This window comes from Cetorhinus maximus, chromosome 11 (assembly GCF_964194155.1).
Source record: "Cetorhinus maximus chromosome 11, sCetMax3.hap1.1, whole genome shotgun sequence".
In the NCBI taxonomy this organism is placed as follows: domain Eukaryota; kingdom Metazoa; phylum Chordata; class Chondrichthyes; order Lamniformes; family Cetorhinidae; genus Cetorhinus; species Cetorhinus maximus.
In genome coordinates, this window is record NC_135889.1 from 121,327,302 (window position 1) to 121,343,142 (window position 15,841).

The following is a 15,841-nucleotide window of genomic DNA, read 5'->3' on the forward strand; positions in this document are numbered from 1 at the left end:
CAGATTGAGAACAGTGGGGTACTCACTTCATAAGGGTATCAAGGGAGATGGAGCAAATCAACACCAATGTCCTGAGCGTCACCATCGACCAGAAACTGAACTGGACTAGCCAGATAAACACTGTGGCTACAAGAGCGGGTCAGAGGCTAGAAATCGTGCAGTGAGTAACTCACCTCCTGACTCCCCAAAGCCTGTCCACCACCTACAAGGCACAAGTCAGGAGTGTGCACTTGCCTGGATGAGTGCACTCCAACAACGCTCAAGAAACCCGACACCATGCAGGGCAAAGCAGCACTCCCTCCACCACCATCGCACAGTGGCAGCAGTGTGTATCATCTACAAGATGCACTGCAGAAAGTCACCAAGGCTCCTTCGACAGCACCTTCCAAACCTGTGATCTCTACCATCTAGAAGGACAAGGGCAGCAGATGCGTGGGAACACCACCACCTGCAAGACCCCTCCAAGCCACGCATCATGCTGACTTGGAAATATATTGCCATTCCTTTACCTCCGCTGGGTGAAAATCCTGGAATTTCCTTCCTATTAGCACTGTGGACGTACCACATGGACTGCGGTAGTTCAAGAAGGAGGCTCACTGAGAAGGCTATGGGCCTAGTTCTGGAAAATGGGATTAGAATAGTTAGGTACTTGTTTGACCGGCGCAGACTTGATGGGCCGAAGGGCCTTTTTCTGTGCTGTAGGCCTCTATGACTTTAATTTGCAGGGTTCTGGGGAAAAAGCTAGGTTGTGAGTCTAAATTCAACAACTCTGTCAGAGTCAGCACAGGAACAATATGCTAAATGTCTTCTTTCCATGTTCTAAAGTTCAATATGATCCTAAATAGAATATTCCATATAATATATACCGTTACCATATCATCTATACTGGTTCTGTTATATAATTAGATCCTAGCATATTTAATACATAGTTATTAGTTTAGTGTATGCAATATGTTGATTATGTGATATAATGATTTCATGTTAAAAAAAAAACGTAGATTGTGGAGAATGCTAGGAGTTTAAATCGCACCATAGCAGACAGGAATTTAAAATCGGGAAGGAAAGTCTAATCTCAGTAATGCTGATCATGAAATACCAGATTGTCATAAAACACATGGCGTTCACTCGTGTCCTTTAGGGAAGGAAATCTGCCATCCTTACCCGGTTTGGCCTACATGTGACTCCAGACCCACAGCAATGGGGTTGACTCTTAACTGCCCCTCTGAAATGGCCGAGCAAACCACTCAGTTGTCTCAAGGCCTATTGGGGATGGACAACAAATACTGGCCTTGCTGGCGGTACCCACATCCTGTGAATGAATTAAAAACAATTGGGGTGTGAGATTTTCTCTTCACGTTACCGCACAGCACGAAAGGCCAGAGCGTGCAAACAGTCCGGAAACTGGCTCCGTTTGACTTGGCGACCAGAAAGTGCAAAGGTTGTTGCTTGCGGGAGCGCCTGCATCTTGATTGCCCTTCCTCCTTGGCTCCGGTCAGAAAACTGCGAGAATGCTGAGTCCAAAGAATAGAAGGGCTACCGAGACTGTTCTTCACCCAACTGCATCTGGAAGTGCACAGGGTAAAATCAAAGCCCGTGAATTTAAAATCAGACTGCCAGCCAATCGACCTGTAACGTAGCTTGGATCAACAGCTTGAACTGCTGGCCCAATTAATAGGCGGGGGCTCGTTTTTTTTCTAAGAAAGAGGAGACTGGGTGGTGGCTTGATGGAGGTCTGTAAAATTATGAAAGGGTTTGGCTGAGTTGGCGTAGAGATGTTGTTTCCATGTGGGGGAGACCAAAACAACATAAAATGATCCTCCTCCTTCAGGTACCATGCCCTAAGAGGGTGTTGGCGACCATGGACTTCCATTGGATTGGTCCACGACTATGCTTGGTTTGCCATTGCCTTCTGCAGTATGGCTGACCAGGAAACTCTCCTCTCTTCCATCAGGAGTGAAAGGGTTTACAGACTGATAATCAACCCTTGGCCATGTTGTGAATGCATCTTCCATGGCCATCAAGTGGGACTTGAACCCGGAGCTTCTGGCCCAGACATAGGGACACTACCCACTGCGCCACAAGACCTCCCTTATAAGATGATAGTGACGAATACATCCAACAGGGTATTCAGGAGATACTTCTTTACTCAGAGAGTGGCCAGTTAACAACACATGCTGGAAATCAAAGCTGGGATCTTCCGAAGTTCTGGTGCAAAGGTTCTACACCAAAAGACTTAGTACCAAAGACAACACTGGTCTTTGGGGAATAGGGAATGAGGCAGAGGGCCAGGATGTAAGAAACTGATTCGTATCATTGAAAGGACAGTTTACCCAACATGAAAATTGGGGTGAAATAAAAGTACTGCATTAGAGAGGAGGCAATTTTATTTGATCTTTGCTCTCTAACCCTCCTCTCGTCTCCAATGCCATCACCATCCATTGCACAGGGGCCACCTGCTGAATAGCTTCAGTCAAAACTGTTCTAGAACAATCTGTAACCGGCCTCTGGATGCAGCTCCAAGGTGATTGATCCCTCTTCCCTCTGAATCCAGCTCCCATCAGTCACTGATAGCGGGAGCTGCTTCTCCAAGGAGCCTCAACACTCTCTCTACAACTAGGACTTGCATTTATACAGTGCCTTCAACTCAGTAAAACACCCCAAGGTGCTTTAAGAAGCATGCACATCACCATGGGAATAAGGAAGATTGTGTGTCCACAGCCAACGCTGAATTACAACCTTCATTGCTTATTCAAAAAGTGAGAGACATGCATAACTTGTCATAATTAGTAAAAGTGCCTTGTTTCCCTCATTGTGTACCTGGGTTTGTCTCTGCATTTGGACTTTTCCATATCAATTGAGCAAAGTGTAGATATTTGTTCCTGAGATTAAAGCCACAATGTGGGAGGTGGCCATTTGGCCCATCACTCCGGTAACAGGGGTAGGTCTTCACGCGCAGCTAATTACCCCATGTCCCAGGCACCCTGCAGGAAAACCCTTGCCTTACCCATAAGCAGGAGTTGAGAGAAACTCATTGATTCAATACTGTGCCCCTACTTCCCTTCAAACCTCCGCTCCTCTCCAGTTCTCCCCGTGATCCTGGAGATGGAACTATGGTTTAGTTACGAGAGATTAATGGGGTGATTTTAACGCCACTGCCTGGGTCAGGAATCCTGTGGGGATCTGGAGGAATCCTGGTTTACACCTGCCTGATTTTGCTGTTGACTTCACTGAAACGTGGTGCTGTTGGGTATGTGTGTTAACAAATGTGAGGCAACAGATGAGAGAGTATGGTGCAAGAAGCATGTTGCACGGTATGACGTGATAGTTCCTATAGAATGCTGCTACCAACAAGCATGGAGACAACACGGGGCTAAGTTTTCAAAGTACGTGTGTGAAACTTGGATAAGATTGGAACATGACTGCCCCTCCCGGAATCCCAAGTACAAAAATCGCCCAAAGGTTTCGGAATAGATGTAGAGTTACAGAGCCTTAAAATATCACCCTGTTGTAGTGAAATACTAAGCAGCAGTTTATAAACACTTTCCAGATTTTTGTTAATCAAAAGTTGCATAATTAAAAATTGTCATCCTTCGGAGGTCAGAGGTGGCTATGTGGATTAGGCCCTGTTGAGCTGAGTTGTCCAGTTCAGTCTGCGGCCGGACAGGCCTCCGAGCCTCTCGGGGGGCCAAGAAGCTGCTGGCCTCAATCAACGGTCACATTGCTGATCACAGCTGGGAAGAGGTCGAAGAATCCCTGGGAGAAAACAGAGATTAAATGGATCACTCGGGCAAAACAAGGGATTGTCCAGCTCCGCACCACCACTACCCTCCCACCACCAAATACCTGTCGCAAAGTACTCATGGGTTAAACATTGCTGAAAAAGAGAGACATGTTGCTGAAGCTTTTCATCTTGCACTCATCAGGACAAATGCAAGAATGCCAAATTTCAAACGATCACAACAATTTATACTACAGGAGAAAAGAGTGCCGATTGGTTGGCAAGTTGACTCTGATTGGCCAAGGCATTGCTTTGGAGAAAGCGATGGGGAACTATAGGCTCTCCAAGCTCAAGGATAATTCAAAAAAAGGTGTAAGGCTTGAACATATTCCTTCAGTTTGCAAAGAATGGGTATGTTCAAGCATTGTTCAATTTTTTGAGATGCGAAGCCTTTCTAGGCTGACTTGCCAACTCCTCAGCCTACAGGGAAATGGAGGGCACCACTTGATGGCGTGGCGGCTGTTTGGCATTTTATAGACCGAGATCATCCCTTCAGTTAGAGGCTTGACTTTGTATTAGCAACGGAAGAAAACACTCCTTATAGCACTGAGCAATACTGCCACCGTCTGGTGGTATCATGTTAACACATCCAATAGAATAAAACTAAAGTATAGCGCCAAGCATACAAGCAGTTCTGAGCAGAGTTAACTGAACAAGGGAAGTTAATCATCCTGATTCTCATCCTTGTTTACAAATGTCCCCAAAGTCTTTGCCTCTCCCTAACTCTGTAACCTCTTACAGACCTACAAACCACTGTGATCTCTGTGTTCCTCCACATCTGGGGTCTTGTGCATCCGATTTCAATCACTCCATCACTGGCGGCTGTGCCTTCAGCCGTGTAGGTCCTAAGCTCTGGACTTCTCTCCTTAACCTCTCCTTCTTTAAGGCCCTCCTTCAAACCTTCCATCCCTGACCAAGTTTGTGGCCACCCGTCCCAATATCTCCTTATGGGGCTCGGTGTCAAATTTTCTATGTTAACGCTCCTGTGAGGTGCCTTGGGGACGTTTTACTGCATTGAAGGTGCTATATAAATGCAATTTGCTGTGAGGGCAAGACTGAGGCAATCTGGAAGAATGGGCCCTGTGATTCCGGAGGCACCGAGAAGCATTTGGAGATCTGCTTTCCGTCTGCTCTTCCCGTGGGAAAACAACGCTTTCCTCTAAAATGGTGGGAGAGATCGCTTCTGGCTGAGACATTAGCTGGGCACTTCACCTTTCCTGTACAGGGCAGTGGGGAGGTTTCAACAGCTAGAAAATAAATTCCTAGGCTGCAGCATTGAAATACCTACCCACGTGCTGCTATTGACTGCACCATGGCTTCAGAATTTGCCACTTTATATATATAAGGTTCCACAGCTATAAACAGCTCTCGCTGGCTTATGGAATTGAGAGAAAAGAAAGGCTGCATTTATATAGTGCCTTTCAGGGCTTGATGCTGTCCCAAAATGCTTTGCAGCCAATGAAGTACTTTTGAAGTACAATGCAGGAAACACAGAGCCAATTTGCACACAGCAGGTTCCCACAGACAGCAACGTGATAATGACTGGATAATCTATTTTTGAGATGCTGGCTGAGGGGGAAATATTGACCAGGACACAGGAGGGGAACTCCTCTGCTCCTCTTCAAAATAGTGCCCTGGGATCTGACCCTGCTGAGAAAGCAGATGGGATCTTGGTCTACTGTTTCATTTGAAAGCGGCCCCTCAGACAGTGCAGCACGCTCTCAGCACTGCAATGTAGGCATCAACCTGCAAGTTTTGGATCAGATCTCTGGAATGGGACTTGAATCCATTAACCTCTGAAACAGAGGTAAGAGTGCTACCCACTGAGGCCTGGCTTTAAGAGGCTCTGTCATGACAGATAATACCAGATCTAGATTAGTGCCGGTGCACACAGAAACATAGAAAATAGGAGCAAGAGTAGGTCACTCGGCCCTTCGAGCCTGCTCTGCCATTCAATACAATCATGGCTGATCCTCTAACTCAATGCCATACTCCTGCGCTCTCCCCATACCCCTTGACAACTTTAGAGTCTAGAAATCTATTTCCTTCTTAAATATATTCAGTGACTTGGCCTCTACAGCCCCTTGTGGTAGAGAATTCCACAGGTTCGCCACCCTCTGAGTGAAGAAGTTTCTCCTCATCTCAGTCCTAAATGGTCCACCGTACCCTGAGACTGTGACCCCTTGTTGGAGACCCCCCCCAACCAGAGGAAACATCATCCCTGCATCCAGTCTGTCCATCCCTGTCAGAATTTTATATGTTTCAATGAGATCTCCCACCATGTACCACACTGTAATACAGATGCAACAAATACTACCTGACTTGTAATGGTGCAGGCACCTCATTTATGACAATGGACTGTTAAAATAGGGTTGGAAGAGAAAGATGTCTGAGCATTGCTCAGGTTTATGCCATGCAACAACAAACACTGAAAGCCGGGCCATATGTTGTAGGAACATAAGAACAGGGATGACCATTCAGCCTCTCGAGCCAGTTCCGCCATTCAATGTGGTCATTGCTGATCAGCATCTTAACTCCATCTACTTGCCTTGGTTCTGTAGGCCCTTCCCAACAAAAATCTATCGCTCTCAGATTTGACAATTTCAACTGACCCCCACCCCCCTCCGTCTCAACAACCTTTTGGGGGAGTACGCCCCAGGTTTCCATTACTCTTTGTGTGAAGTTTTCCCTGAGATCAGCCTCGCTCTAATTATTGAGGTTATGTCCCCTTGTTAATGGGCTCCCCTGTGGATGGAGGCTCTGCATTTAACTTAATCACTGGGCCTAATAACATCACCGTGTCAGCCAATGAGGTGGCGGCGAGGGCGGGTCTTACAGCAAGGCTGACAGCAAACAGAGTCTACTTCAATCGAGTCTCTATGAACTACAGCAAACCCAAATTCCACAGGTCCAAACCGAAACCCTACAGCATGACTGAAAGTGCCCTGATAAAAACCGGTAATTTCTCCATCAAAGTGCCGTGTGGACAATAGTTAGATCGTACACGTTGTGTGTGTAAAATCAATGCCCGTCATTTACTGCAGCACAGTCTCCAGGTGGAACTGATGGGGGAGAATTATCCAAACATCTCTACACTGGCCGCGACTTGTGGTGTCATTTTACATGACTTGATTTGTGTACTGACTGCTATTGCGTGCCAGAGAGCAGCGTGTTGTTTACCTTGAACAGCGTGATGGTCTGGAGTACGCTCGAAGTACAACACATCTCACGGATGGAATGCATGGCCAACTGCGGGGACCCCAAGTCCAATACTTTCAGCCCGAGGCCAGAGGCGAGGATGGGGCCGATGGTAGTCCCACAAGGGCTGTCGTTCCTTACCATGACATCCTGAAAAGAATTTAGTTTGGAGGTTGTTTAGAATTCATTGAGATCGCAACACAGTGTTTTGTGAAGAAGCTGGGATTGTTCTCAAGATACAGGAGGTTAAAGGGTGATTTAATATAAGTCTTCAAGATCATGAATGGGTTAAATAGTACATTTAAAAGAAAAACATATTTATTCATTCACAGGATGTGGGCGTTGCTGGCTAGGCCAGCATTTGTTGCTCATCCTCAATTGCCCTCGACAAGGTGATAGTCATAGAGGCCTACAGCACAGAAAAAGGCCCTTCGGCCCATCGAGTCTGCACCGGTCAAACAAGTACCTAACTATTCTAATCCCATTTTCCCGCACTAGCCTTATTAGTGAGCCTCCTTCTTGAACTACCGCAGTCCATGTGGTACGTCCACAGTGCTAATAGGAAGGAAATTCCAGGATTTTGACCCAGCGAAGGTAAAGGAATGGCAATATATTTCCAAGTCAGCATGATGCGTGGCTTGGAGGGGAACTTCGGGGTGGTGGTGTTCCCATGCTTCTGCTGCCCTTGTCCTTCTAGATGGTAGAGATCACAGGTTTGGAAAGTGCTGTCGAAGGAACCTTGGTGACTTTCTGCAGTGCATCTTGTAGATGATACACACTGCTGCCACTGTGCGATGGTGGTGGAGGGAGTGCTGCTTTGTCCTGCATGGTGTCGGGCTTCTTGAGCGTTGTTGGAGTGCACTCATCCAGGCAAGTACACACCCCTGACTTGTGCCTTGTAGATAGATGGTGGACAGGCTTTGGGGAGTCAGGAGGTGAGTTACTCACTGCACGATTTCTAGCCTCTGACCCGCTCTTGTAGCCACAGTGTTTATCTGGCTAGTCCAGTTCAGTTTCTGGTCGATGGTGACGCTCAGGACATTGGTGTTGATTTGCTCCATCTCCCTTGATACCCTTATGAAGTGAATACCCCACTGTTCTCAATCTGAGCATTTCAGTTGCAGCCCCAGCATCCATAGCGTTTTAGGGAAGAGAGAGCTCCAAATTTCCACTACCCTTTCACCATCTTTAATGTTCTGCAACACCTCCTGCCTAAAATCTTCAAATGACGGGCCACAATCTTACCTGGAGAGGGACGTCCACACATTTAGCGATCTCGCGGACTATGGCAGCAGTGACAGCATTTGAGGCGTATCGTTGGTTACTGTTAAATTTAATCACTGGCCCCTGAATAGGAATAAGAAAGGGCATCGTTAACAAATCTTTCAGGAGCAGAAGGGCGCAATGGCTAACCAGCGCTGTGCCCGGTGACCCTCACCCTCAGTAACACCCACCACAATCCAGAAAACCTGCACGGAATCACTAGACCAGTTTCATTTAAGTGTGGTTCATTGATTTTCTTCCATGGCTCGTGTCCTAACTCACATCGAGTGCCATTCACACATTATCGACTGTGTTTGGTCACCAACATCGGCTCCTGGTCTGGCAACACCTCAATTTTAAAATTCGCATCCTGGTTCTTAAAACCTCTCCATGGCCTCCCGCCTCATAAGCCTCTGGGATCTGGCCTCTCCAGCATCCCCAATTTTTAATCGCTCCACTGTTGGCTGCTGTGCTTTCAGCTGTCTGGGGCCTAAGCTCTGGAATTCCTTCCCTAAACCCTGCTGGCTCTCCCTCTCTCCTCCTTTAAGAGGCTTCTTAAATGTTCTCTCCTTCACCAGACATTTGCTCATCTTCCCTATATCTCTGTATGTGGCTCAGTGCTATTTTTACTGATAAAGCACTGCTGTGAAGCACCTTGAGGACATTTTACGATGTTGAAGGCGCTACATAAATGCAAATGGTTGGCCTACTGTGCACTGTGTAAACATTTGATGGGCTAATCTCAGCATGCACTTTACCAAAGGCTTGTAATGGGCTGGGGGATGGGGTAAAGCCCGGGTTGGCAGGGGTGGGGGTTAGTGATGCAGGCAGAGAGGCCCTGACCCTGAACCCCAAATATTTTTTTTCTGCCTTGGGCCTCATGAACTCTCAATGCAGCTCTGGAGTCCCACATAGTAAATATGGAATTTTATTTATGTTAAGCCCATTGCAAGCAGAGCGACGCAGCCATTTAAAAATAAAAATATCTTCACCCTGCTTGTAATGTGAAGCCTGAGACCGAGGTCCCATCTGTTTGGTGGATGTTAAGGGTCCCACGGCATCATTTGGAGAAGCTCAGGGAGTTCCCAGGGTGTCCTGTCCAACACTGTTTCCTCGATGGTGGTTTTAGCAGTTATGTTACTGGACTAATAGTCCAGAGAACGCATGTTGATTTCAATTGGCTTTTAAAAGGTCCAAAAGCAAAAAACAAAAAGTGGGATCCAGCTCTGGGGGCTTTGGGGTACCAAAGTGCAATGGTTATGTCATTGTTTCAGTAATTTAGAATTCGGGGAATGAGAGTTTAAATCCCATTGCTGTGAATTCAATTTAAAAAGGCAATGAAATAAACCTGGAAGAAGCAAGCTGGGATCAGTCAGAGTGACTGGGAGGCTGCCAAACTGTCATAAAAACCTGACTGGTTCCCACTTATCCCTGACCTGCTATTTGCTCCACTCACTCTTAAACAGTATAAAATCCAGCACATTTCTACCTCTCGTTAGCTCTGAAGAAGAGTCACACGGACTGGAAAGGTGAACTCTGTTTCTCTCTACACAGATGCTGCCAGTCCGGAGTTTTTCCAGCATTTTCTGTTTTTATTTCAAATTTCCAGCATCTGCAGTGTTTTGCTTTTGTCACAAAATCCCAACTGGTTCACAGTCAGTGCGGAGACAAGGGGCTGTATGGGGGAAATGTGTAATACTGTTTCTGAAACGGTGTTTCGTCTTTACAAACATTAAGGGCAACAAACTACCAGTTCACCCGAAAGAAGCAGGAGGTGATATAAGGGAAGATAAAATTACACAGTGCATTATGACCTGGAAGGCATTGTCCAAAAGGACAGTGGGTGTATCAAATTATCCACAATAACTTTCAACAGGGAATTGGATAGATATTTGAAAAGGAAAAATTTGCAGTGGCGGAGGGAAAGAGCAAGGGAGTGGGCCTAATTGTATATGACTTTCAAAGAGCCAGTATAAGCGTGATGGGCAGAATGGCTTCCTTCTGTGCTGTATCACTCTATATATCTATAAATCTGTTTCTTCACGGCACTGTTTAAGGGATAAATGTTGGTCGTGGCATGGAGGGAAAGCCTGGGCTTCCATGAATAGTGGCATGAGACCTTAAACATTCGCTGGAACAGCAGAACAGGCAGAGGGAGTCTTGTTTAACAGAATGGGCAAAGTCAAGTGCATCAAGCAACAAAAGCAATACGCTTCATTTTTAAAAACAGAGGTAATTTTACCGCTCGCCCTGAAAGCTTTGGAGAATTTAATAGATGTCCATAAATCTCACCTTGTGCAGAGCCGGCATGTGATTTTCCTCATGTTTCTCTCTGAAAGTAGAAAGCAAATTTCATTGAGTTCTGGAATAATGCTCTCGTTTAAAGCAGGGGGTTCTAAGCTTTTCTGCTCCCGAGGGCCCCCACACTCCCCGTGTTACAAAAATTCCACAGACCCCCTGTAACATAACATATATCTATATTTTTTGAAGAGTGGCCGCTGTCACGTGGATAAAAACCAGTGGCAAATTTGCGTACAGCAAGATCCCAAAACAGAAAACCACACGGATCACCATCTACGTTCTTAAGTTCCAGGTCCATTTCTCAATATAAAAATTGGTCCACTCGTCATGGCCGTTCGCACCTTAGGTCAACGATGACCCTGGGATTTGGCGAGCTCCTGGCGGCAGTGAGGGTGGAGCAGGGAGGCAAGTCACAGAATCTTTACAGTGCAGAGGTCAGCCCACCTAGTCTGTACCGGCTCCCTGAAACAGCATTCTACCCAGTCCCACTCCCCTGCCTCGTCCTCATGACCCTGCACGTTCTTCCTTCTCAGGCAATCCAATTCCCTTTTGAATACCTCGATCGAACCAGCCTCCCCCCACCCTCGCAGGAAGTTTGTTCCAGACTCCAACCACCCTCTGGGTGAAAATATTTTTCCTCACATCATTTTTACTCCTTTTTCCAGTTGTTTTGGATCTGTGACCTCTAGTTCTTGATGCTCCCCTGAGTGGGAACAGTTTCTCACTATTCATCCTGTCCATTGTTGGAGAAGGAAACAGTTAAAGGAGTTCAATTGCTCATTATTAGTTATCAACCTAAGTGCCCATTTGGTTGCATAAAAGGGATAATAGGTGAGACAAGTTCTCTCTGTAGAGAGTTTTATGCACCAGTAATAAAACTCTATCTGAAGGGATCTGTCTTGGTCTCGGTCTTTGTTATCAAATAGCTATTGAAGCTTAACATCCATACCCCTCAGGATCTTGTCTCCCCCTCAAGTCTCCTCTCAATCTTCTTTTCTCCAAGGAAAACAGTCCCAACCTCTCCAACCTATCCGCATAGCTAGAGTTCTTCATTCCTGGAATCATTCTTGTGAATCTCCTTTGCACTCTCTCCAATGCCTTCACATCCTTCCTTAAGTATGGTGCCCAGAACTGGATGCAGCACTCCAGATGAGGCCTAACTAGTGTCTCATACAAGTTCAACATGACCTCCTTATTCTTGTACTCAGTGCCTCTATTAATGAAGCCTAAGATACTATCTGTTTTATTAACTGCTCTCTCAACATGCCCTGCCATCTTCAATGACTTATATACATATACACCAAGGTCCCTCTGTTCCTGCACCTCCTTTGGAGTTTCTCCCTTTATTTTATACTGTCTCTCCATATTCTCCCTGCCAAAATAAATTACCTCACGCTTTCTGCATTGAACTTCATCTGCCACTTGTCTGCCCAATCCACCAGCATGTCTATGTCCTTTTGAAGTTCAAGGCTATCCTCATCACAGTTGACAACGTTTCCATTTATCATATCATCTGCAAATTTTGAAATCATGCCCTGAACACCACTGTCTAGGTTATTAATATGTATCAGGACGAGGAAGGGTCCCAACACTGATCCCCGAGGAACTCCACGACAAACCTTCCTCCAATCTGAAAAACATCCATTAATCACTACTCTTTATTTCCTGTCAATCAGCCAATTTCTTATCCGAGTGCCTACTCTCCCTTTTATTCCATGAGCTAGAATTTTGCTCACAAGTTCACTACCATCTAGAAGGACAAGGGCAGCAGGTAGATGGGAACACCACCAGCTGGAAGTTTCCCTCCAAGTCACTCACCATCCTGGCTTGGAAATATATCGCTGTTCCTTCACTGTCGTTCGGTCAAAATCCTGGAACTCCCTAACAGCACTGTGGGTGTACCCACACCACATGGACTGCAGCGGTTCAAGAAGGCAGCCCACCATCACCTTCTCAAGGGCAATTAGGGATGGGCAATAAATGCTGGCCCAGCCAGCGAAGCCCACATCCCGTGAATGAAAAGAAAAGTCTGTTGTGTGGCACTGTATCAAATGCCTTTTGAAAATCCATACACACCACATCAACAGCATTTTCCTTATCAACCTTCTCTGTTAGCTCGTCAAAAAACTCCAGCAAGTTAGTTAAACATGATTTTCCCTTAATGAATCCATGCCGCATTTCCTTAATTATCCTACACTTGTCTAAGTGACTATTAATTTTGTCCCAAACTATAGTTTCCAGAAGTTTCCCTACCACTGAAGTCAAACTGACTGGTTTTAGTTGTCGGCTTTATCCTTGCACTCCTTTTTGAACAAGGATGTAATATTCGCAATTCTCCAGTCCTCTGGCACCACCCCTATTTCTAAGGACCACCAGTGTCTCTGCAATTTACACTGTCGTTTCACTCAGTACCCTTAGATGTATCTCATCCAATCCTGGTACCTTATCTACTTTAAGTAAAGATAGCCTTTCTAAAACCTCCTCCTTCTCAATTGTAAATTCTTCTAGTGTATCAGTTACCTCTTCTCTCACCTCGGCCTGGGTAGCATCATCTTCCTTTGTAAAGACAGATGCAAATTACTCGTTTAAAACCTCCATTATTTCTCCTGCAAGTCCCCATTTTTATCCCTAATCAACCCTACTCTTTCTTTTACCATCCTTTTATTATTTATGCTTATAGAAGGCCTTGGAATTCCCTTTTATATTAGCTGCCAGTCCTTTTTATGCTCTCTCCTTGCTTTTCTTATTTGTTTTTCCATCTCCCCTCTGGTCCTTCTATATTCAGCCTGATTCTCCAATTTATTTTCTGACATCCATCGCACGTACTTCTTCCTTTAAATCTTCACTTCTATCTCCCTCATAATCCAGGTCACTCTGGACTTATTTGTCCTACCTTTCCCCTTCAAGGGAATGTGCCTTGACATTGTCTGCAATACTTTTTCTTTGAAGGTGGCCCATTGTTCAGCCACCATCTTTTCTGCCAACATTTGATTCCAACTCACATAACTCAGATGCATTCTCATCCCATCGAAGTTGGCTTTCCCCCAATTAATTATCTCTGCTCTGGTTTGTTTCTTGTCCTTTTTCATGGCCAATCTAAAGCTTATGATACAATGGTCACTGTCCCCTAAATGCTCTCCCACTGATATTTGATCCACTTGAGCCAACTCATTCCCCAGAACCAGGTCCAACAGTGCCTGCCCTCTCATTGGACCAGAAACATACTGCTGCAGAAAATTATCTTGAACACATTCCAGGAACTCTGGCCTCTCTTGTCTCTTTGCACTAATTCCTATCCCACTCTATATTTGGATAATTGAAGTCCCCCATTATAATTACTCTATAAAAACTGCATCTCTCTGTAATTTCTTTGCAAATTTGTTTCTCTACATCTCTTCCACTAGCTGGTGGTCTATGCACTACACAAATTGATGTTATTGCACCTTTCCCATTCCTTACTTCTTGCCAGAGAGATTCTGTCCTTGACTCCTCTGGAACATCCTCTCTCTCCAGTACTGTAATGCCATCTTTAGACAATGCTGTCACTCTTCATCCCCTTTTCTTCTTTTCTTGTCTCTCTTAAACACCTTCTACCCAAGAATATTTAATACCCAGCCCTCCCTTCTTTGAGCCAGGTCTCTGTTATTGCAATAATAATTCCATTTTTCAACCTGTGCCTGTAGTTCACTAATCGTATTAACCACACTCTGCGCATTCACATACATGCACATTATCCCTGATTTAGGCTTTTTTACTTTCCCCCTTACTCTGACCCCATCTAATGACTTACTATTGCCTACTCTAATTCTATCAAACACTCAAAGTATTCTATCTACCTTGATACTACTCTCTGCTATACCCTCCTTATCAGTTAATATTTCTCTACTTCCCATTGACAGTTCCTCTCCTCTCCACTCTGAATTTGCCCTCAGGTTCCCATCCCCCTGCCAATCTAGTTTAAACCCTCCTCGACAGCATTAATAAACCTCCTCGCAAGGACATCAGTCCCAGTCCTGTTAAGATGTAACTCGTCCTTCTTGTACAGGTCCCACCTGCCCCAGAGCCGGTCAGAATGCCTCAGAAGTCTAAAGCCCTCCCTCCTACTCCACTTCTCCAAACAGAACTTACCACATGAACCTAACTCACCCGGTCTTGTGAAACAAGTTATTGGGGTAAAGAGGCTGAAGTAGGCAGTAGGCTGAAGGAATGGAATCATGGGGTGATGAGATGCTTTTCGGTAGAGAGAGGGAATTCTTTTGTAGGCTGTGGACATCACTGGCTAGGCCAGCATTTATTGCCCACCCCTAATTGCCCTTGAGAAGATGAGTTGCCTTTTTGAGCTGCTGCAGTCCATGTGGTGTAGGTACACCCACAGTGCTGTTAGGGAGGGAGTTCCAGGATTTTGACCCGGCGACAGTGAAGGGATGGCGATATATTTCCAAGTCAGGATGGTGAGTGACTTGGAGGGGAACTTCCAGTTGGTGGTGTTCCTATGCTTCTTCTGCCTTTGTCCTTTTAGGTGGTAGAGGTCGCAGGTTTGGAAGGTGCTGTCAAAACAGCCTTGGTGAGTTGCTGCAGTTCATCTTGTAGATGGTAAACACTGCTGCCACTGTGTGTTGGTGGTGGAGGGAGTGGATGTTGAAGTGGGTAGATGGGTTGTCAATAAAGCAGGCTGCTTTGTGCTGGATGGTGTCAAGCTTCTTGAGTGTTGTTGGAACTGCACTCATCCAGAAAAATGGAAAATATTTTATCACACTCCTGACTTTGCCTTGTGGATGGTGGATAGGCTGTGGGGAGTCAGGAGGTGAGTTACTCAACACAGAATGCCCAGCCTCTGGCCTGCTCTTGTAGCCACAGTATTTATACAGCTGGTCCAGTTCAGTTTCTGGTCAATGGTAACTCCCAGGATGCTGATAGTGGGGGATTCAGCGACGGGGAGGTGATGGCGTAGTGGTATTGTTGCCGGACTCGTAACCAAGAAACCCAGGGTAATGCTCTGGGGACCCGGGTTTGAACATCTCCATGGCAGATGGTGGAATTTGAATTCAATAAAAATCTGGAATTAAAAGTCTGATGATGACCATGAAACCATTGTCGATTGTTGTAAAAACCCATCTGGTTCACTAACGTCCTGTAGGGAAGGAAATCTGCTGTCCTTACCTGGTCTGGCCCACATTTGACTCCAGACCCACAGCAACTTGGTTGACTCTTTAACGCCCTCTGAACAAGGGCAATTAGGGATGGGCAATAAATGCTGACCTAGCCAGCGATACCAACATCCCATGATTGAATGAAAAAAAA

At 45.7% G+C, this 15,841-nt stretch overlaps 1 protein-coding gene across 4 annotated transcripts in view; it reads right to left on the bottom strand.

Moving 5' to 3' along the window:
* Nucleotides 1-3,286: 3,286 nt before the first annotated feature.
* dnpep (aspartyl aminopeptidase) overlaps nucleotides 3,287-15,841 on the bottom strand; it is a 57,999-nt gene continuing 45,444 nt past the window's right edge. For all 4 annotated transcript variants that reach the window (XM_078552666.1, XM_078552667.1, XM_078552665.1 and 1 more), the window contains 4 exons: nucleotides 10,532-10,571; nucleotides 8,222-8,323; nucleotides 6,959-7,126; nucleotides 3,287-3,753 (listed from right to left, as the gene is read on the bottom strand). In XM_078552666.1, coding sequence (XP_078408792.1) covers nucleotides 3,703-3,753; nucleotides 6,959-7,126; nucleotides 8,222-8,323; nucleotides 10,532-10,571 — 361 coding nt within the window. In that variant the 3' untranslated portion in view covers nucleotides 3,287-3,702. The remainder of the gene's footprint in view (nucleotides 3,754-6,958; nucleotides 7,127-8,221; nucleotides 8,324-10,531; nucleotides 10,572-15,841) is intronic.